The sequence below is a fragment of the Pipistrellus hanaki genome, assembly GCF_964339955.1.
Source record: "Pipistrellus hanaki genome assembly, chromosome: 3".
In the NCBI taxonomy this organism is placed as follows: domain Eukaryota; kingdom Metazoa; phylum Chordata; class Mammalia; order Chiroptera; family Vespertilionidae; genus Pipistrellus; species Pipistrellus hanaki.
In genome coordinates, this window is record NC_140505.1 from 107378534 (window position 1) to 107402421 (window position 23888).

Consider the following 23888-nt stretch of genomic DNA (forward strand, 5'->3'; position numbering starts at 1 on the left):
AGCACAGAACCCAGAAGCTCAAAATGGAGAGAAGGGTTCTCAGATCTGAAGGACTTCTAAGTTTCATGTTCTTCCTCCAATTAAGAAGAGATGAAATATGCTGGTGAGGAGCTTAGAGGTAGGGCTAAGAAATAAACTCAGAGTCCTGGGTATGTAGTATGGAATATAAGGAAGAAAGCAGGAGTGGAAAGCAGAGCTTGATTTTTATATCAGGTCTTTAGAACTTTAAATCAGCTTTTAAAAAATATTTTCAAAGACATAAAGGAAACAATGCCTAAAGAACTACAGAAAAGTATGAGAACAATGTCTCTTCAAATACAGAATATCAACAAAGAAGTAGAAATTATAAAAAGGAATCAAAGAGACATTCTGAAGTTGAAAAGTACAATAATGAAAATGAAAAATTCACTAGAGGATCTCAATAGCATATTTGAGCAGGCAGAAGAAAGGCTCAATGAACTTGAAGATAAGGCAATTGAGATAATCTGGTATGAGGAACACAAAGAAAAAAGAATGAAGAAAATTGGACAGAGCCACAAAACCTGTGAGACATCATAGAGCAGGGGTCTTCAAACTACGGCCCGCGGGCCACATGCGGCCCGCAGAGGAGTCTGATCCGGCCCGCCAGGTTTTTTGGGCAGTGAGCGCAGCCGAGGTATTACAGTAGGAATTAGTAGTTCATATAGTCCGGCCCTCCAGCTCTCTGAGGGACCGTGATCTGGCCCCCACTTTAAAAAGTTTGAGGACCCCTGTCATAGAGCATGCCAACATGGGCATAATATGAGTCCTAGAAGGAAATGAGAGGGAGAAAGGGGCAGAAAACATATTTAGCAAAGTAATGACCAAAAACTCCCCAAATTTGATGAAATATATTAATATACATATCCAAGAAGCTTAACCAACTCCAAGTAGGATAAACTTAAAGAGTTCCATAACTAAGTATATCAAAGCAGCAAGAAGCAATTCACTATAATCAAAAGAACCTCAATTAGATTAACAGCTGATTTCTCATCAGAAACCATGGAGGCCAAAAACAATAGAATGGTATATCAAAGTACTGAGGTACTGAATGAGTGGGGGAAGAAGTATTGGGGCAGAGGGGGGAAGGAAGAGGGAAGGTTGGCAAGTGGTAGGGGGAATTATAAACCAAAACTTCTATATGTTACAATTATCATTCAGTCATTTCTAGATAAACAAAACTGAGAAAGTTTGTCTCTATAATAAATATGACTGAAATAAAAGAATACTAGATAGTAACTTGAATCAATATAAAGAAATAAGTGGCACTGGTAAAAGCAATTACATAATTAAATATAGAAAATGATATAAATGTATTTTTTGCTTTAATTCCTTTTTTCTTATTTAATTTAGAAGACAACTCCATAAAATAACTGTAAATCTATGTTGATGAAAACAAAATGTATAAATATGCAATTTGTGACAATAACAACATAAGGAAGGAGGAATAAAGCTATACAAAAACAGTTTTGTGTTCCATTGAAATTAAGTAGGTATTAATCTAAACTACTTTATTATAAGTGAGATATTAATAGCAACCCCAGGTAACCACCAAGAAAATAAGTTTAAAAAATATAGTAAATGAAAAAAAGGGGAATTAAAACAGCATACAAGAAAACAACTATTTAAGACAAAAGAAGGCAGTAATGGAGGAATAGAGTAACAAAAGGCATTGAAATATAAACAAGAAATAGCAAAATGGGAGGCATAAATATTAATTTACTAATTACATTAAATGTAAACAGATTAAACTTGCCAATTAAAAGGCAGAGATAGAAGGAATAACTATATGCTGTCTATAAAAAAATTGTTTTAAACTCAAAGGCACAAATGGGTTGAAAGTTAAAAGATGGAAAAAATACACCATGCAAAACAGCAACTGACAGAGAACTGTTGTGACTATACTAATATCAGAAATAATAGATTTTAGATACAAATTACTATAAAGACAAAGAAGGATACTTTACTATGATAAAAGGGCTATTTCATAAAAAAGAAATAAACAACTACAAACATATATGAACCTAGAAATAGAGCCCCAAAATACATGGAGAGAACTGAGGTCTTTAAGAGCTGTCTAGGAGAAGGCAGCTCTGTCTTAAATATTTGACATGACCCATTATGATGCTTAATAGTCTACCACGAAGAATTCATTCCTTGGGTTAAAGTTTCAGTCTCCCTCAGAGTTCTTTGTTAAAATGTAAATATAACCCTGAAGCCACCATTTGTACAAACATCTTAGTAGAAAATTGTTTAAGATCTTTTGGAGCAGTGATCTCTTGTGACAGAAACAAAGGGCTGAGACATTTTGATAGAGCATAGAGGTGTGGCTTGGAGTAGGCCAGGGGGAGAGTAGGAAGGAGAAGAGTCTAAGACTGGGTTGAGGTATTAAGAATAAAGAAAGAGCCCAGAGTGGCTCAGTATTTGAGCATCAACATGTGAACCAGGAGGTTGTGATTTGATTCCCAAACAGGCCACATGCCCGGGTTGCAGGCTCGCCCCCAGTAGAGAATGTGCAGGAAGCAGCGGATCAATGACTCTCATAATTGATGTTTCTATCTCCCTTTCCCTTCCCCTTCCTCTCTGAAATCAATAAAAAAAAATATATTTAAAAAAGAAGAATAGAGAAAGAGTACAGGATGGGAAGACGTGGAAGAAAGCTAAGGTATCACAGAGAAACAGAAAAGACCCCAAAGAGTCCATGAAAGGAAAGTGAATGGGGCATTGGTTTGGTGCCAAAGCTCATGGTTTGGCAACTCAAAGCTGAGAGCAGCAGCAGACCACAGAAGAAGCACAAGGAAGCAGAATACAGCAACAAGTGAGGAGCACCGGTCATTCTTAGGCAAACATCCAGGAGTTAACACCAGGTCTGAGCTGCTGTCTGAGTCCTGGAGAACCATAGACAGGGAGGGAGAATGGGCTATAAGGCTGGAATCAGACCACAGACACTGGTAGACTACAGACACTGGCTGGAGAGCCAAAGTCAGAGCAAGGCCCTGAGGCAAAGCCAGATACAAGCTCATCAGTCAGGTAAATGGACTGGGGGAAGGGGATTTATCCAGTTTGGGGGTAAACACTTGGTGTTAGTTGGTTCTTATCTGAAACTGAAGCAAGGAAAAGGGTCTGGGCAGCAGCCCAACAGTAATAGCCCCTATTTGTTAGCACCTCCTGTTCTGGGCATGGTGCTAAGTACTTCACATACATTGCTTTATTGTCTATCCCCATGAGGTTGATGTTGAAACCTCTAATCTACAGATTAACATGAAGTCTAGAGAAGTGACTTGCTCAAGATCCTAACAGCAATGTAAATGGGATGGAGATAGCACTGCTGCTCAGGGCCAGGCTGCCAGTCCCTGGGTGACTTTGATCACTGTGGTGGTTTAAAAGGTATGGGAGAGAAGGGGAGACTGAGACTTTTCAGAGTTTCTCTGAAGTCCTCATGATCCACACTTTTTCAAGTGAGGTTGGAGGAGGGAGCAGCACAGGCCCCAAGACACTTTCTGCCCTCTGTCTCTTGGGACCTCTGAGGGTTCGTGGGTATTTGCCCCATGGGCTAGAAGGCCAGGCTCTGGGGTCATCCCACCCTGTTCTAAGTCCTGAATCCACTTCTAAATGGAAAAAATGCAGCCCGAGCCAAGGATCAGGTGTTCAGGGACAAATGCATCTGTGGCTGAGCAAACCCCACGGAGAGCCTGCTTGCCTCATAAATCCCAATTGCCATCCTGTTTCCATCAGAAACAGGACAGCTTCTTCCCTTTCTCAAATCAAATAAAATTAAGTCAGTAATGACAGACCTGGTGTTGGGCCTCACTGCTTGCATGTCACGCTTCCCTGTCAGTCATCACGTAGGATTTCTCAGAGAGCTATTTTGAGAAACATTTAGAAAACAGCTTTACATAGCTATCGTTTATTTATACCCTCCAGAAATGGTCGCTCTGTTTAGCAGCAGATGGGTTTTTCCCCCTGGTTTTCTTTTCATCTCTGAAAGTGAAGCAGGAAGAAGTCCACTCCCTAACCCAGGCACACATTTATTACCCCCAGTCCACCTGAGAGTCCTGGCTCTGGGGGGGTGGTGAGGAGAAAGGGCTGGGGGTTCTTTGTAAGGCACTGTTCTTGAGAACCCATAGGGCAAATACCATGGGCCAGTGGCTGCTCAAAGAGGCTGGGCCCTGAAACCTGGGAAGGAGCTGGACCCCCCCCGGAGTGGAGGATGTGGGTGGGGAATAGGATGTGGGTGCCCAGGTTTGCTCCCCTTAGTACCACACAGGCACCTTGAGGTCCATGAAGCACATGCCAAGAGTGTCCCATTGGCATCCAGAGAATAGGAGCCAAAGCCAGAACAGCCACCCTGGCATTCATTGCTCAAGTGCTGAATCTGTGGCCTGCAGGAAGCAGCAAGTCGGCCCTGCACAGTTACCATGGCAACGGCATTCTGAGGCTCTTAAAGGCAAGGGGTGGGGGGAAGAAGGGAAGTGGAGAAGGCACGTGGTGGCTTCTCTGGGAAAGCCCATCTGTTTCTTTCCCCAGGAAGCCAAGCTGGAAGTGGGGGGAGGGTGGAAAAGGAATGGGCATCTGGGATCTAGAGAAAGAAGGAAGAGGAAAGACTAAGGTGCTCCAAGAGCAGCTCTCCTGAGAGGAGGTGCTCCCCTTTCTTTGGGGAAGACAAGTCCCTCTCAAGGACAAAGGTCTGGGCAGGCCATGGCGGGAGCACCTGTGCAGGAGCCAAGTGCAGGATTCAGGTGGGCCCTGTGAGCCAGGCCTGGGGGAGGCCTGGGCGTGCCTTCAGCCACAGCAGGGTTTTTTCTTGGCGGGGCGGGCAACCTGAATGGTGTCCTCCCTCACTGTGTCTTCTTGCTCCTTGAGGATCCTGGAAGGAGGAAAGGGATAGCATCACTAGTGGGTAGCTGCTAAGTCCTTGGGTTACAGACCCTCTGGGTAACAGTGAAGGACTGCAACCTCACCAGAGCATCAGAGAGAGTATTCCAAGTCTCCCCCTGTGGAGTACAGGTACATGAGTGTCATTTGTAAAGCCAGCTTTCTGTCACTAGTTGCCTTCCCACCTCCTCCAGGAAGCCTTCCCGGATCCTCCAGGTGGTGTAGTGCAACAGCAGCACTCTGACCCGTCTGTTCAAACCCCGTCGCTCCCTCAGCACTGAAGGAGCTTCTGAGAGCAGAGACTGTCTTCTGTCTCTGCATTTCTGCAACCCATCACAGTCCCCGGAACACATAGAGGTTCGGAACATATATTTCGTATTTATTAACTCTGTGGAAGGGCTGTCCGTGGGGCCACAACTCCAGGTTACATGTGGGAAATGAAGGATTAAAAACTGTTAAGTATCTTATCCCTCTTTATACTGTCAAAGTGCTTTCACCTTCAGCACCTGTTTTCATTCTCACACCAACCTGGGAGTGGGCAGGGAAGGTATAATTGATGTTCCTACCTTAGGGGCAAAGAGCAGAGGCAGAGTGACTTGCTCTGAGAATCAGTGCAGAGAAAAGCCTAAAACTTCCCCCACGGCGTTCCGTCACTCTACAGCCTCGCCGAGGCAAAGACATTGTTCTGGGCTCTTAATAAAAATGTGTTTAGATGCCCCGGAATGAATGCTGAGCACAGATGAGTACTATTAGGTGTTTGTTAGCTGGTGCATGGATGGAATAAAATAAGTGCCTGGATGGATAAAGGAGTGAATGTTCAAGTGTGGAAAACAGGGCCCTGTGTGTTGTGGCATTTTCTGTTTTGATGTAGGCAGAGGTTTATGGAAGTGTCTTCCCATGGGACCAGCCCTTGGAATGCCATCACCTTGGGGGCCTCTGGTCTCCCATCACAGCCCTTCTCTCTGGGACTCTCCCTCCCCCTCCCTTTCCCCCTCCCCCTCTCCTCCCCCTCTCCCTCCCCCTCTTCCTCCCTAGAAGCCCTAACCCCTCCTTGCTCCCAGCTGGCTGGCTAGGAATCCCTGCTAAGACTGGAGCCAGCTTAGTGGGACCTAAGATAAGACCTTTCCCATGATCATTTGCATTTAAAAAGAGGACACAGACAACAGATGGGTTCTGGGGAGATAGGGGGGCTGCTAAAGGGGGAATGCAAAATGGGGGACATCTATAATAGTGTTAGCAATAAAAATAAAAGTAAAGAATGCCTGGGGAAAAGGCAGCCTTTAAGAGAGAAGATTGCAGACCCAGTGGCAGGCAGGGAGGCTTCCTTCTTGGCTTTTTTGGTTTCAGAGGCTGACCCTGACCCTAGAACGCCACCCCCCCTCACCCCCCAAAGGCCCAGGCCACCAGCCCACTTGCCCAGAGGCACAGGCAGACAGAAAATAGACCAGAGGTTTATGGGAGGTGGGGGATGATGGCGAATGCAATGAAGTTGGGGGTTGAAGGTGGGCAGTGGTGGTGAATGCAGTGAGTTTTGGGTGAAAGGGGGGGTGAGTACAATGAGGGCGCAGGTGGGGAGTGAGGTCACAGGTGGGGGTATGGGGGTGGTGGTGAGTGCAGTGGTCCCTGTCAGACCCGCAAAGCAGTCACATCATCCCCTCCCCTCTGTGGAGCTGTACTCTACCTGGCCAGATGGAGCAGGGACTCTTTGGTATTGTGACCAGAATAGGCACTGCATTCATAGAAGATCAGATTGTTCTCCTAGAATCGTGAAACAGAGAGAATGAAAGGAGGGGAGCTGGAGGGAATCGTGGGGTAGGGGAGAGCACTCTGTCTGCATCTACCCACACCCCTTTTCTCTCCAAGTCCCCTCTAATTCCTCCTCGCCATTCTCAAAGAGGTTGATTTCTGCCTTCTCAGGCAAGTTCTGTAACCATTTCCCAGGTGAGTTGTAACAACTGTAAAGCAACAAAAACATAAACTGCCTTAGTGCTTCACACTCCCTCTAATTACGCTCTGGTAGAGCGAGTACTCATTTCCTTTCCACACCGGCCTATGATGCAGGTAAGACTCAGAGGCCAGGATGGGCGACATTCTTCCCACTTCATGGGCAGGAAGACTGAGGCTAGAGAAGATATAAGTGGCCTGCCCACCCCAGCCCTGTCTTTAGTTAATGGCAGGGCTCCCAGCAGCATACTTTTCCGGGGACTCAGGCATGCCATGGCCTAGGGACAGATGCCACTGAGGGCTCCCATAGGAATGCTCCTTCCCACAGGTAATTAGCACTCCAGCGGTGGCTGTCAGTGCTGCGCATGGACAGCTGTCCATCCCTTCACCAGGCAGAGGCTGGGCTGCACGCACAGCGGGCCCTTGGCCAAGGCTCATCGTTTTCCATTTATCATTCCCATTTATAGCTGTCCTGCTTCCTTATGACGGTGCTAATGGCACTGAGCCTGGAGGCTGATGTCCTGTGGGATGCAGGCAGCTGAGTGCGGACACTTCTTTTGTGGCTGCAGATCAAAGGCTGTGAAAATGCTTGTTTCCAATTCAGCTTTCCTGCTGCACACCCCACAGACCCAGCTCTGTCTTCCACCCTCTTCACTCCTGCCACCCCTGCCTCAGTCAGACCCTGACTCCTGGTCAGTCTGTGAAGAATGAAGGTTTCAGGGGAGGTAGCGGAGGGGGGTGAGAGGGGAGTGTGCATAGGACCTGAGATTAGAAGACACAGTTTGTCTTCCAGCTTCAAGTGCAGACTCCACCACTGAGGACCTGTGTGATACTTTGAATAAATCACTTAATATCTCTGAGCCTCAGTTCTTATTTCACTGACAAAAGAAGAAGAAGAAAATGGGATGATAAAAATATAGATCTGCAATTCCTTAATCAAAATCCTTGGATCCAGATGTATTTTGGAATCCAGAAACATTGAGTTTCGGAAAGATAATGCATGTCTACACGATATTGCCTAGTACCCTCAGTGGGTCTGGGACAGCATCCTGTAGCCAAGCATATTAATATGTCTTCAGGGAAACATTTGAATATTCATTCAGAGTGTGGCACACAGAGACCATAAATAGCTGCATGTCAGTTCTGGCCAGATGCTTCTGCCAGATGAAATCAAAACCGCTTTTTGTTTTCAGAGCTCTTTGGGTTTTGGGATTGAGGGTGAGGGACTGTGGATGTAGCTGTTTGGTGGCCCTCCACAGGACCCCCTGCCAGGCCCGTCTTCCTTAGATCTTACCATCAGTGCTCGTTTTCCCAGCCTCTGAGCCAGGAGCCTCTGTTTGGATTGAGCACACTAAGATGATGAATGCTTGGCCAGACAACACCCGGACACACAGTGCCTGACAACTATACTGAGGGCTGGAGCAGCCCAGGGAGAACACTGCGTGTTTTGCTGCCTGATTTCAGTCAAGCCTTGTCGGTTCTGGGCCTGGGCAAGCGGCCATTGCTTGTTTTATGGCAGGCCATCCAGTGCGTGCCCCGAGTTTGTCTGGAGTCCACAGCTCTGAGGCTCAATCTGACAAACAGGATGCACTCTCTACAGAGCTGTCCGAAGAAGGACCAGCCTTGCTGTGAGTGGTTCATCCCGGGAGGCAGTCAAGTGGAAACACAGATGATGGGGTTTGAGCATCAGATAGGGACCAAATTAGCCAACTTCTCACTATCTAAGAATTTCTAATTCTGAGTTCTGAGGGGAAGAATTTGGGAAAATTACCTTAGTCATCCCTGGCCAACTCCCACTTACAGTCTGAGGCTCCCATGGAAAGTTCCACATGCATAGGAGCTGGCTGCTCCCACGATGCCAGGACGCCTATCTTGCTCACTTGCTTCCTTCCCGGGGGCTTCCAGGGAGGTTCCCCACAGGCTCTGAGGCACATGCCCAATTGCCTTGGGTGCCGCCCTGTCCATAGAGATGGGAAAGCCTGCTCTTACCTTGGCGAGCTGTTCTCCAAGGCTCCAGGGAACTTCCCGCTCTTTCTCGTTGTCAGTTTTATTGCCCAGCAGAAGCACAGGAATACAGTCCCCCACAGCTTCCTGCGGAACAGACAGCCCCCACTCAGAGAAGCATCCACAAGGAGACCCAGAGGGCAGGCTTGAAATGCTGGATGGAGAGGCACATCTGGCTGCGAATGCCCTGCCAGGTGACAACAGAGTCATCCTGATAGCTGAGACCCACCTTCTGTGGCAGCCTCAGTTCACAAGGCTTCTGCCAGGTGCTCGATGCCCACCTTTGGGTGACTCTGGGTGTTTCCAGTCCCTGTCAGTGCAGTGACCTCCCCCTTGCCACTCTCCTTGGGTGCTGCTCAGAACACTCAGAGCCCCTGGATGAGCTGGGAATGAGTATCAGGATGGGGGCACATTTGAACAATGTGTTCTTCTCCGGGGCTCACAGCACCCCGAGGGCATTCCTACATGACCAGACTTAGTCTTAACAAGAATGAACCAAAGGAATTAATGCAATGTGGTTTGGGGCTGTTGTAGGGGTTGCTGGGTTAGAAGTAGCATCTCCAGGCATCTCATATCGGGTATGTAAGCTCCCTGAGGGTTGGGTCCAAATATGATTCATGTTATTGGGTCCACAGTGCTGGGGGACTGTTGTGTGCCTCGTAGAGGTCACCACGTGGGACTGCAGAGCCTTGTCATTGAGCACTCTTGTTCTGAAGGAAGCCCTGCATGGGAAAAACTGTGTGGCCATAGTAACTGCACCTCTTGGGCCAGAAGTGACAGGTTTATTCAAGGGGTCAACCATGTTTACTCCTCTTGCAGCTGTGGCAGACTAGCAAGGGCCTGTGCACCCACAGTCCCTGTGCCACGGCGTCCTCCCTGTGAAATGGGTGCACTGTCCGAACCTCTCCTAAGGGCAAAGAGCCCAGGCCTCACAGCTATTTAGTAAGGAATAGGGTAATGTTCACATTTAAGCAGTTGTTATTTTTTACTTGTGATAAATTTAATTAGGGGCTTTTGATCATAATTTGGTAGAGGATAGTTATTCATTGTAGCTAAATGTCTTACTAAAGAGAGAGGGCTGTGGGATTAGAAGTTAACAGTTATAGTTTTGCCAATAATTCAGCTATTTTACATTGCCATTTCAAATAAATGTCCAAAGCCCATCCAATAGGTACATCTATTTCAAGTTTAAATGCAATTACATTTGAAATTAAGCTGCAATGATTCCTTAAACTATACATTCAATTTTATTGCAGTTCAGTCAGGAAAAAATTTATTAAATGATAATTTGTGAGGCTCAGAGAGTCCAAGAGAACATTTGACATCAAAGTCACTGAGTTATGAGGAGCCTTTAGTATATGGGCCCACAATTCCCTAATATTTTACTCTAAATTCTGATTTCCAACAAACTCTCTGCTATTTAGTGTCTTATGAACTAGAACCCTCTAAAAGCAGTATTCCACATATCCATGGTAAGATGGTAAATAATGTTGGTAATAGTGACTCAAAGGCACAAGATCCTACATTGTCTTCTGACCCATCAACATAGATTCGATTATGTGCACTGTAGTTGGTGTGTTAAGTGGATTGCACTTAATAATTTGCAAGTGAAAACCCCACTTATGGCATATAAAGAATGCTGTGTCCTTCATGGGAATGCCCCCATTCTCTAACTGCGCTGTGCCACCAAAGGCTGGGCAAAGAGTTTTATACAGAAAAGGAAGAAAAGAGGAGGAAGGCAGGAGATGGGCCAAAAGGCTTGTTGCTTGGAGCACAGGAGAGATATTTGCAGATTTATGTGTGAGGAATGACTAAGGCTTGTGGGATTTCTTGACATGGAAACTCTGAAAATATGAGCATCAGACTTGAAATCCCAGAGGAGTCTAACCCAATCTGGTATGAATGGTGGCCTCAGTTTCCTCCCTTTTAAAGGGCATGCTGGGTACTAAAGGAGGGGAGCGGATGAGATAGGTCATAGTCCTAAGCCTGACATCTGAGCCATGTGCACCACACACAGCAGTGTGCCCCTTAAGAAAAGAAGGGGCAGTCTTTTTTTTTTTTTTTTTTTTTTTTTTTTTTTTTTTTTTTTTTTTTTTTTTAAAGAAAGAAATTCCTGGATATAAAAATAGAAGAGCTTAGAAGGAGCAGAAAGTCCCCATCTGGAGCTGTGGCTTCTGCTCTTTGCATTGTCCCTTTTACATAGACACTCTGGACAACTCACTTCCCTTCCAGGGGCCCTGGCCTGCCACTGATAAAGGAGAATTCAGTTTCTCTCCAAAGATGTGGCAAAAATAAGTGAGACCACACATAACACTGGAGAGTGGGCTCCCGTGGGCAGCCAGTGGACGTCACTCCAGACCCAAGTCAGTCTCTGACACAGGGCCACTCGTGAGGAGGGGTTGGGGCTGGGTGGGTGCCTCTTTCACTTTAATCTTTGCCTAAACTCCACCCTCTTTGTACACATAACTAGGTTTTCAGCCTATATATCCCTTGCCACAATGATGCTCATAATTATCCACCTGATGAAGCAACACTTCCTTTTAAAAGTCCAAAGCTAACCTCTTCTGGAGAACAAGTCTACCTCCCCCAACCTCTGCTGATGTTTCTATAGATGTTGGTAAAGTTCCATAGGCCTGCCAGGTCAGACAGAAGGCACTGAAGCCCCTTAGCCATGCACACAATCTCTGTAGACCTGGCTCTGCTGTCCTCTGGGGCCCGCCCCAATCGCTCCTCTCTGCTCCTCTCTTCTCTCTTCTCTGAGCTGTGAAATAGGCCTCCAGAGCTGGTTTCTGTCCTCTGACTTAGATACAGAAGCCTCTCTACACCTCCAATCACTTTAGTTGCCTTTCTGTGAACTTGAGCTTGTTGGAAGACAGATTAGTTGGAATTCAAAAGATTATGCATCTCTGATTTTAAATAACAAGGGCTGTCAATTTGGAGCAGAGGACTGACATTCAGCTTCGAATGTGCAGCTGCTGGTTTGGTTGGTTGTAGTGTGTGTGTGTGTGTGTGTGTGTGTGTGTGTGTGTGTGTATACATCTACTTGCTGAGAGGCAAGAAAAGCACTTAGCTGGGAGGGTGCTGCTATCTCTCTGGGGCCAGAACAAAAATTTCTCAGCACATTAAAGCCTTCAGTTATGCTAAGAAAAAATTGACTGTAAAATTATATCTTGGGGGTTTCCATATTTATCCACCCCCTGGACTATGAGTCAAAACAAGATTTATTTGTGTAGTTAGTTTAAACTGCCAGCACTTCAGGCTCAGCTTGAAATGTGGGGAACAAATCTGCTATTTTTTGCTCAGTGTTGCACATTGTCACCAATGACAAAGATCACAGAATAAGAATTAGCCAACAGTCCACAAAAGGAGAGGAAAGTGGGCCTGACCCCTTTCTGCTGAAGAACTAATGGTTCTGCTTTGAGACCGGAGCTGGCAGGACTGAAAAAGAAATGAGCACCGCTTTCTCAGAAGCAGATTTCAACCCTGGGCCATGTGATGAGAGAGAAGCATAACGCAGAGGCAAAGCCCTAGATTTTAGTTCTGGCTGTGCTGTCCCACAGGCCAGGGGTGCCTTTGAACAAGTCACTTCCTCTCTGGATGTCAGGATTTCTCATCTCTTAAACAAGAGGCTGCGTTGAATTAATTTTCCCTTTTTTTCCAGCTCAAAGCCACTGGACTTGAAGGTTTAATGATACCAGTCATATTCCATTTCCTTGACTTATAGATCAGACAATATAGTGCTCTAGAATGACAAAAGGATCCAAGTAGAAGTTCAACATGCAGACAGTAGGACCAAAAATCTGGGTTTGGGGAAATACCACCCTCCTTCCAGGCTCATTCTTCATCCTATTTTCTCTGTTTAATGATACGGGCCCCAAAGCCTTCAGATGTCTGGTGTGTCCCATGGTCTAAATGTGGGGCCCTTACAGATCAACCAGTTTCTTGTTCAGATTGGACTGGTTAAGCCAGTCCCAGCAGGAGAGATGGGAAGGAGGTAGGGAGGATTGGGAATGCTGAGTTGGCAGGAATGACTAACTGCTTTGATTTCCTGTAAGGTGTGTAGGAAATGTAAAAGGGCAGGAGTATCAGCAGAGAACAGAGTGTGTCTGGGCCCGTCTTGGACCTCTTCTACAGAGGCCTGTGGGCAGGGTTACGCTTTTCAGGTGGGGAGGATGAGGGAGGGTGGGGAAGAAGAACAGTCACAGGGGCAGGCAATGTGCTTCTCTGAGAATTTTGGTTCCCTCTGGGCTGAAAGGATCCTCTAGGGTCCCTCTGAGGCACGCGCACTTCTGACCCATCCTGTGGTCCCCAGAGAGTCAAATGTCATACTTTGTAGAATGCAGGGGCCAGGAGGGGCCATTTCAGATACTCTGATTCCTCCTTCATTGTGTGACTGGCCACCGTTTCATGGCCAGAAATGGCGAGCTGGGATGGTAAGACCTTCCTTTTCAGGGAACTCCATACCTTCCCTGAGAGTCTTTTCCAACCACAGAACCTCCTCCAAGAGTAAGTCTTTGCTATGTATAATCTGGGGTAATTTTAGCCCTTTATTCTTGTGCTGTTTTTCAGGTTGTGGGAGGAAGGGGCATTGAGAACAGCTGGCCAGCATTCACTTAATAATACGGCTTTAGAACCTGCAGCCTGTTCTTAAAGATCCCCTCCACCCTCCCTTCCCCAGGTGAGGGAGTAGGCAGCATGCTTGGAGCTCCATGGAAAAATAAGGTGTTCCACAAATATAAAGTACTTGCTATCTTCAGTTCCCCTCCAATCAAATGAGGTGTCAAGTTTTAATCTATCACCTGACACCTCTGATTGCTGGTTGCCATGGCAGAATGAGTTAGCTTTAAAAGAATCTTGAGAATTATCATATTTATGATGCCACTGTGCCACACCTTCACCACACCGTCTGCTATCTGACACAGCCTTCTGCCCTTGCTCTCAAAACCCTGGGCCACCCAGCTGGGTGCCTCATACTGAGTCCTCAGGAGTATCTCGTGGGTGCTGGACACGTGGGAGAAGCTCAGAAAATTCGCGTTGAAGGGCATGGACATCTTTGAATAGGTTTGCTTCTCAAAGTGTGGTCCCTAGACCGGCAGCATCAACCTCCTCTGAGCACGTGTTAGAAATACAGCATCTCAGGCCCCGCTCAGACCTGCTGAGTCAGATTCTGCATCTTAACAAGATGTCCCGGACAGTCCTAGGCCTATTAGAGTTTGAGAAGCACTTGGAGGCTGAGAATCACTTGGGAAAGTGTTATCTATTTATTTTTACATTTTCAGGCCCTGAGTCATTCTATCCGGGAGAGAAGGCCCTGACATCTGTTTTGTTTGATAGCTCCTCAGGTGATCCTGATGTTCATCTAGGTTTGGGATAGTCATTGAGAGCTTAACTGTATCTTTTGGTAATTTTAAAAAAGGAGAACTCAAACTACAAATTATACAAAAAGGCCCATCCACACACAGATAATTCTGAATTAACCATATACAGAACTGCCATCTTAGCTTGGCTTTCTGAGCCCATAGAGGCACCAGAGCTCCCTGGGGGACTCCTATTGGGTCCATGCTGACAATGCTTTCAGCCCCACCCCACAAAAACCAGCACATGGCATAGTTTTTCTGAAGAATGACTGAACTCATGCTTCAAGCTGTGATGATGCCCTCTGACATTTCTTCACCTCTACCATCAGCCCCAAATTCAACCTGTTCTTCCACCTCTCCTGCTAAGTCACAGGCTCTCTGTGCAAAATAGGAGACTTGGTAACTACACCTTCCTAATGATGGCAGAGAGGGAGGTTCCATAAATTTGACTCCATTTATCCCTATTAATCCCAGACTACTGGTATTTAAAATTCCTCTACCCATATAAATATATATCAAAAGATAGATATATAAAGATAATTAAATGTTTATAGCTGCTGAGACCAGTTTGGCTCAGTGGATAGAGCATCGGCCTGCAGACTCAAAGGTCCCAGGTTCGATTCTGGTCAAGGGCATGTACCTTGATTGTGGGTACATCCCCATTAGGGCATGTGCAAGAGGCAGCTGATCAATATTTCTAACTATCTCTCTCTCTTCCTCTCTTTAAAAAAACACAATAAAATATTTTTTTAAATGTTTGTTGCTGGAATATATATGACAAACTCACAGCTAACATCATACTCAATCATGAAAAGCCAAAACCTTTCTCTTTAAGATCAGTAACAAGACAAAAATGTCTATTTTCACCATTTTTATGCAACATAATATTAAATGTCCTAGCCACAGCAATCAGACAAGAAAAAGAAATAAAAGGCATACAAATTGCAAAGGAAGAAGTTAAGCTATCATTATTTAAAGATGATATGATACCATACCTACAGAACTCTAAAGATTATACAAAAAATATTAAAACTAATAAATAAATTCAGTAGAATGGCAGGATACAAGATAATATTCAAAAACATTCATTTTTATACACCAATAATGAATGATCAGAAGTAGAAATTAAGAAAATCCCATTTATGGTATAATTGCATCAAATAGAATAAAATACCTAGGAATAAATTTAACTGTGAAGGTAAAAGACCTATACTCAGAAAATTATGAGATAATGAAGAAAGAAATAAAAGAAGATACAAATAAATGGAAGCATATACCATGCTTATGAACAGAAAGAACTAACATTGTTAAAATGCCCATACTATCCAAAGCAAGCTACTGATTTAATGTAATCACTATCAAAATATCAATGGCATATTTCACTGAACTAGAACAAAAAATCTTAAAATTTATATAGATCCATAAAAGACCCCGAATAGCCAAAGCTATCTTGGGAAAGGAGAACATAGATAGAAGTATCATGCTATCTGATTTCAAATTATATTATAGGTTACAGTAATCAAAACATCATGATATGGGCACAAAAATAGACACAGAGCAATGCAACAAAATAGCCCAGAAATAAATCCACAGCTATATGGTCAATTAATCTATGACAAAGGAGGCAAGAATATACAATGGGGTAAAGGCTGACCTTCAATAAATGGTGTTGAGAAAACTGGATAGAGGTGCATGCAAAATAATGAAAAAAATTTTCTTACAAGAATAAACCCAAAATGGATTGAAGACTTAAAAATCCAAGAAGAAAACATAGAAAATAAACTCTTTGACATTAATCTTAGCAATACTTTTTTTGGATATGTCTCCTTGGGCAAGGGAAACAACAACAACAACAAAATAAACAAATGGAACTACATAAAAATAAAAAGTTTGTATACAGTAAAAAATAAAAAACCATCAACAAAACAAAAAGACAAACTACTGGGTCGGAGAAGATATTAGCCAATGATACATCGGATAAGTGGTTAATATCCAAAATTTTTAAGGAACTTATACAACTTCACAACAAAAAAAAAAAAAAACAACAACCACAACAAAAAACAACAACACATTCAGTTAAAAAATGGGCAGAGGGCAGAAACCGGTTTGGCTCAGTGGTAGAGCGTCGGTCTGCGGACTGAAAGGTCCCAGGTTCAATTCCGGTCAGGGGCATGTACGTTGGTTGTGGGCACATCCCCGGTGGGGGGTGTGCAAGAGGCAGCTGGTCAGTGTTTCTCTCTCATCGATGTTTCTAGCTCTCTATCTCTCTCCCTTCCTCTCTGTAAAAAATCAATAAAATATATATATTTTTAAAAATGGGCAGAGGACCTGAATAGACATTTCTCCCAAGAGGACACACAGATGGCCAATACACAAAAGAAAAGATACTCACTGTCACTAATTATCAAGGAAATGCAAATTAAGACCACAATGAACTATCACCTCACAACTATTAGAATGGCAATCATCAATAAATCAATAAACAACAAGCATTGGTGAGGATGTGAAGAAAAGGAAACCCTTATGCACTGTTGGTGGGAATGCAGACTGGTGCGGCCACTGTGGAAAACAGTATGGAGGGTCCGTAAAAAATTAAAAATGGAACTTCCTTATGACCCCAATATTTCAACTTCAGGTATATATTCAAAGAAACCCAGAACACTAATTCAAAAGAATATATGCACCCCAATGTTTTATTTATTATTTATAACTAGAGGCCTGGTGCACAGCAATTGTGCACAGGAGGAGGGTTGTCCCTCAGCCAGGCCTTCGCCCTTTCGGACCAGGAGCCCTCAGGAAATGTCCAACTGATGGAGTGGGCCTAAGCCAGCAGTCAGATATCCTGAGGCAATCAGATATCCTTAGTACTGCTGTGGAGGCAGGAGAGGCTGCGCTCTCCAGCCTTGAGCCGTGCTCCACCTGTGGGAGTGCACTGACCATCAAGGGGCAGCTCCTGTGTTGAGTGTCTGCCCCCTGGTGGTCAGTGCACATCATAGTGACCAATCATTCCAACTTTTTGCATATTACCCTTTTTTATATAGGATAGCCAAGATGTGGAAGCAACCTAAGTGTCCATCAAGAGATAAATGGATAAAGAAGATGTGGTACATACATACATGGAATATTACTCAGACATAGAAAGAAATGAAATCCTGCCATTTGAGACAACCTGAATGGGCCTAAAGGGTATTATGCTAAGTGAAATAAGTCAGACAGCAAAAGACAAATACCACATGATTTCACTTATATGTAGAATCTAAAGAACAACATAAAGAAACAAATAGTACAGAATTAGAAACAGACTACCAGATACAGAGAACAGACTATGTGTGGTGGTAGGTGGGTACTAGACTTATCAGGATGATCACTTTTTAAGGTATATAAATATCTAATCACTATGTTATACACCTAAAACTAATACAATATTGTATGTAAACTGTACTTGGAAAACTAAAATATAAAAAAAAAATATTTGTGGCTAGAAAAGGAATGGCTAGCCTCCCCCCCTCCCCCCCAAAAAAAAGTTATGGCTCAATTTCCTTCTTTCTTTCTTTCTTTCTTTCTTTCTTTCTTTCTTTCTTTCTTTCTTTCTTTCTTTCAATTCTCATCTGAGGATATGTTTCTTATTGATTTTTAGAGAGAGGAAGGGAGAGAGAGAAACATCTATGTGAGAGATAATAGTGATCAGTTGTCTCCCATACTTGCACCAACTTGGGATTGAACCCCAAACCTGGCTATATGCCCTGACCAAGAACCAAACCCACAATCTTTTGGTGTATGAGACAATGATCCAACCAACTGAGCCATCTGACCAAGGCATATCCTCAACCTCTTAATTTGAGAATGTGATGGCTGTCTTAAACTAGTGATTTTCAAAGGGAAACCCTCTTAAGTAGCAAAATTGTACCTGTACCTCCAATATACCAAACTGCACCTCCAATATACCAAACTGTACCTCCAATATACCAAACTGAAAGAACTAGAGTGCCTCTGACTGAGAGAGAAGACAAGGGGCCCAGAACTGTGATGCTATACCTTTCCATGCTCTGCCTCTGTCCCTGGGTGTGTCACTCTGATTCTAGGGTTCCACCAGAGAAAGTTTGAAAACCACTGTATCAAGTAAGCACTAAAGTCTCTGGTGCTTAACTTCAACGAGGAAGATAAATCACTGGTGCTGTCAAAGAAAAGTCAGGTCTGAGATCCCAAAGTTCAAACAGGATCCACTTCTAGATGACCCATACCATTTGCTTCCATTAATAGCTTGGTGTAGAGCCATTCACTACATTTCAAAATATATATTTTCTCAATTATAACTGTTTTTAGGCTCAACAATTTTGAGAAATAATTTGTATTAAGCAAATTTCTGAAAAACCCAAGAATCTGACTTCCATTCTTATTCTTTACTTTGGGGAAAATGAGAAGAATGGGGATTAAGAGTAGAGAAAGGAGCCCTGCCCAGTGGGGCTCAGTGGGTTGGGCATTAATCCCATGCACCAAAAGGTTTCTGGTTCAATACCTGGTCAAGGTACAATATCCAGGTTGCAGAATTGAGCCCCAGTAGGTAGGGGTGTGGAGGAGGCAGTTGATCGATGTCTCCCTCTCATCTCTCTCTCTCTCTCTCTCTCTCTCTCTCTCTCTCTCTCTCTCTCATTCTCTCCCTTTCTTTCTCTCTTAGAAAAAAAAAAAGAATAAATAAATAAGTAGAGAAAGAAGAGGCACAGCCTGTCCAAACTATAAGAGCAACAGATTTTGGTGGGAAGAATCATAGATATTAGGGCCAAAGGATGAAGAAGTGAACAACTTCGGGATTCTGATTACACAACAATATAGCATCCATTCAGGCATCCAATGTGGGTTGAGAGGTAGTGCTGTGGGGCCCCCTGCAAGCGCTTTGTTACTATAACAAAGAGACAGTTTCAGTTCCCAGGAAGCACAGAGTGCATGTGGCACAGACCTTAGCTGGGAACTATGTCCTTCACAGCAGTGTGTCAGTGTGGGAAGTAGGTAAGGGGTCCACGGAAGGTGTAATGGGCTTGAATTGAGGTTGACCATAAGCTCCGTGAGGACAGGGACATTGCTTTATCTACCTGCTACTTTAATTCCCAGATCCTAGGAGAGTGGCTGGCAGTGTTTTGAACAATGCATGAATTGTGCTGGTGGAAGGAAATGGGATACCCTACTTGATTGCTTTGTAAATGAATCAGCAAGACCCTATTAAAAGAAGTAAGTGGCTTGCCCACTCTGCCCTTGGCCTTGAAAAGTTTGCATTTAAGTGGTAAAGGAAGAGCATGCAGGTGGTTAGGAAGTTAAAAGGGACATATTGCAAGTATAAGTCAATAGCTGGTGTCTCAGGGATAATCCAGAATTCAAATAAGAGTGCTGTTGCTTGTGGGCCCCACCTAGGGTGACTTTGGAGTGAGCCTGGGGCCCTCATATTGTGGGTCAACATCCCCTCATGTGAAGCATTGTGACAGAGGCCCCAAAACACTGTATGATATTACTTTTGGCTGGGCATAGCTGGGGCCATTGGAGCTAGAAAATGCAGGGGTTTAGGGAGGTGGTAGTGAGAATGGGGGAATAGCACAGTTGTAACTCAGTTTAAATACCCATTTCTCAAGGACACCTTCCTTGACATTGTACACTGTGCTGCTCCTCTAATCCTGTCCTACTCACTTATAGCTCTTATTGAAATCATAATGATACAATTATTGGTGTAATCTCTATTTTTTATGTCCCATGGGAGCAGGGACTGTATCTGTTTTGGTCACTTTAGCTAGCTTGGTACTGGCCACTTGGGTAAACAGGGAGGTGTAGGGCCTGATTCTATCTCTGCTACTTATTATCAAATCACATAAACGCTCTGAACTGCAGGCTCCTCCCTGTAATGTAATCCATACTCTCCTTAGGGATACTACAGTGCATGAACTGGTTTGTTCCTGGAGAAGGTGGGTCCTGATCAGGTTTTGAAAGAGCAGAGGAACAGGCAGGAGATGGGCAGAGAAGAGAGAAGAGCAAGAGGCCTGCATAGTGCTCCTAGGATGGTCACCAGCTCACCTCCACGCTGCTCAGCCACTGCCGGACCGACAGGAAGGACTGTTTGGCTGTGAGGTCATACATGACGATGACACCATCGGCCTTTCTGAAGAACTGCTGGGTGATACAATGATACCTGCCATCAAAGGGCCACAGGTCAGGGGAGCACAGCCCTCCCTGCAGCCCAGACCTTCGGCCCCACTGGTGGAATGGGGGAGGCAGTGTTACATCAGGGATGGCTCCTCACCTCTCCTGCCCGGCCGTGTCCCACAGCTGCAGGGCCACCTGAGAGTCACCCACACGTACCATCTTCACACGGTAATCAATGCCTGCAAGGTGAATCAGGCCTGTTACTTCCAAATAAGAACATGATGCCCCAATATGTCTGGAATCTTGTCAGGTCAAGGATGACAGCTCCTGTGTAGTTCCTGGGAGGCGATGTGGGGAAATGGACAAAGCACTAGACAGGGAGGTGTGGGGCCTGATTCTATCTCTACTACTTATTATCAAATCACATAACTGCTCTGAACTGCAGGCTTCTGCCTGTAATGTAATCCATACCCTCCTTAGGGATGCTACAGGTTCAAATGAGATCACATATGTAAAAGCAATATGCCAATGCAAAGACTTTGTTATATTCATAAATTTACACCCTCACTGCAAAGATAGAGGAGAATGAAAGACTGTCTTTAAATTTCTTTCTTTCCCTTTCCTTCACCCATTTCTCCCTCCCTCCCTCCCTCCCTCCTTTCTTCCCTCCCTCTCTCCCTCTCTTCTTCCCTCCTTCCCTCCCTCTCTTCCTTCCTCCCTCTCTCCCTTCCTTCCTTCCTCCCTCTCTCCCTTCCTCCCTCTCTCCCTTTCTTCCTTCCTTCCTTCCTTTCTTCCTTCCTTCCTTCCTTCCTTCCTTCCTTCCTTCCTTCCTTCCTTCCTCCCTCCCTTCCTTCCTCCATCCCTCCCTCCCTCCCTCCCTCCCTCTCTCCCTCCTTTCTCTTCTTCCTAAAATCATTTTCAAAGTTCCCCTAATAAAGTTCAAATATTCCTGGGTATGGATCATACTTTCAGACTTCCATCAGCCACTGCAAGTGTACGTGACAGAGCCAGAGGAGGAACAGAAGGAGCAGGAGGAGAGGAAGGGGTGGCAGGTGGAGGGAGGGCTACAAGAGAAGAGGATGGGGGAGGGAATCAAAGGCAGCATTCACCCTTGAGATGGCATCAGAGCTCCTAATCCCGGCCACTGGGCCACTCACAATGGTTTCTTTGACGTTGCAATCCCACTTGAAGTCATGGACCACAGAGAGAGGGAGCAAGCTCAGGTACACGCATTCTGAGCCCACAGCAGCCCTCAGAAGTTCCTCGATAAGACATTCCTCTCTCTACATCCTTTAAGAATGTTCACAAATGCTTAATGAGGTTCAAAAAGTATTTCCCTCTTAAGGTATCAAATCTTGGAAACAGAGGGCATCCCCTACCACCTCCAAAAGGGCCCGGCTTTTGAGGTCCTAACCCTGGAGGGCTAAGGGAGGGACAGCACTAGCAGCTTGCACTGGAAAAGACAAAAGTGACAAAACAGACAATGAAGAGGCAATCAATGGAAAAGGTCATCCCAGCCACTGTCTCCAGGCAGAGGTCAGTGCATTATGGGCCCATGAGTGGAGGAGAGGTGGGAAAGTCATCACCCCTAGAATGACTCCAGAGGCCCTGTGCTTCGCAGATGAGGCAGAGGGAGCAGTACATTTTCTAGGTAGAGAAAAGAGTGATTTGACCCATTGGTAGAATGCTTGATATTTCTAACTTTCATATGCTGTCTTTCCACTTAATAGCACAGTGCTCCCCCTGTGACATCATCTGAGTTATCTGCACACATACTCATGCACATACATACACATGCACACAGATATGTATATGCATACCACCTCCACCCACCACACCAATAAGAGATAAAAAAAAAAAAACCAAAAAAAAACACCCCAAGAATCCAGAGATGGCATGTGTCATCCAAGCTCATTAGTTGCAGTGTGTTGCAAATCCAGCTCTGAGGATCATTCTTCCTTTTACACCATATCCTTGGCACAGAGACGCCTGGCAGCTTCATTTCACCTGGAAAGTCCAGGGATAAGTGCTTCCATCCAAATGGATTACAACTGGTTGGGAGCTGAATCCAGGGTGAGCTTTCTTCTTGGCTAAAAGTGGAAGTGTTTCCCCAGTGTATACTCTAGGAGACTGAAGGGGCTGCCTACTTTCTGGCAACAAGTCAAGAGAATGCTAGCACTGTTAACACACTTTCATGGCCTGACCTGAAACCATCCAGCTCAAGCTGGGAAGCCCAAGGACAGAGCCACCTTCTTGGTGGAAAGAAAGGCTTGAAGGCAGGGGGAGCAGCCAGGTCTCAGCTCTTTATGATTATGCTCTACCTCACTGGCTGATTGTTTTGTTGGAGGACAGGATGTTTATCTTGCAAAAAGTGAGGGGGCAAAGGAATGCTGGAAAAAAAACAAACAGGTTTTGTGCTGTAGTGAGCTTGGTGAGAGTCCCTGCCAGATACTGTTGCTTCTCTCTGCAGCCTCAGACAGGCAGGCCCAGGAAGCAGATAAGTCCATGGGAGGGAGAGGTAAGCAAAGGTAGAGACACAAGGCGTCAAGTCCAACAGAAGAGACAACACAATAACATGGGACCAGAGGGCCTGAATTACACTGACTTTTAAGACCATCACCAGTTCTAACATCCCAGGAGCCAGGTGACCATGTTGTATTCCTGTCTCAGTCCTGCCTTTGACCAGCTATGTGATCATGATAACATTACTTCATCTCATTTGGGGGGAGTTTTCACTGTCCTCACCTGTAAATTGAGATGTGATGAAGGGTGTGGAGGGGTAAGTTGGTGCTCAGGATCTGTTCAGCTGTAGCATTCAATGAACACATGGAAATGATCTCCTACTTGCAACCTAACTGGTTCCTGAATGACGGCTAGAAATCAGGAGCCTCTGTGACCATGAAGTGTGTTGTGTTGTGGGATGGTAATGAGTTAAAGCTGGTTTATGGACTCCAGAAAGGGTGACAAGACAGGATCAAGCTGTCATTTAGAGCAAGACAGATGAGGGAATGGGAGTTTCTGCAAGTTGCCATGGAGATACTAGAAATGTCTTTGTAAAGATGGGGAGTGGGATAGAAACCCAACTGGTGGCCAGGAAAGAGCAGAGTGCATTCTGTTGAGAAAAGCAGCGGCGGTGACTCCAGGTGGGGCAGTAAAAAAACACTGGACTCAGGGGTCCTGGGTTCTAGGGAGCTTTAGCCTCTAACAATCAGTTTTCTCATTTACAAAATGAACTCCGATGTTCTAGAAGACCAACCTTTGACACCCATAGGACCCAAACACCTGTTTGTGAAGGAATCATGTGGTGCTAAAGTGGTGCAGGCAGGTGCTCAAGGCACACTGTTGTACTGTAGAACTCACATTGTGCACAAGCCAGGAGTAGAGTACCAGTCATGTTCCCTTGAGGCAATGGGAAGCCAGAAAGTCCCCTTTGATAAAGGAGATGAGCTTTAAGGGGCTGCTGAGTCCCTGTTTGTACTGTGTTCATGGTTCAGGGGCTGCTGCCCTGGACAGGTGGTTGGCTAGAGCTCCAATCTAGGGTTGGACCACTTTGGCCCTTCTGTCATT

General features: G+C 45.0%; 1 protein-coding gene across 6 annotated transcripts in view; it reads right to left on the bottom strand.

The window, feature by feature from the left end:
- Positions 1-1466: 1466 nt before the first annotated feature.
- Positions 1467-23888, bottom strand: part of CRACR2A (calcium release activated channel regulator 2A) — a 129206-nt gene continuing 106784 nt past the window's right edge. For all 6 annotated transcript variants that reach the window (XM_084880327.1, XM_084880323.1, XM_084880324.1 and 3 more), the window contains 5 exons: positions 20479-20560; positions 20253-20367; positions 8827-8928; positions 6575-6651; positions 1467-4885 (listed from right to left, as the gene is read on the bottom strand). In XM_084880327.1, coding sequence (XP_084736453.1) covers positions 4801-4885; positions 6575-6651; positions 8827-8928; positions 20253-20367; positions 20479-20560 — 461 coding nt within the window. In that variant the 3' untranslated portion in view covers positions 1467-4800. The remainder of the gene's footprint in view (positions 4886-6574; positions 6652-8826; positions 8929-20252; positions 20368-20478; positions 20561-23888) is intronic.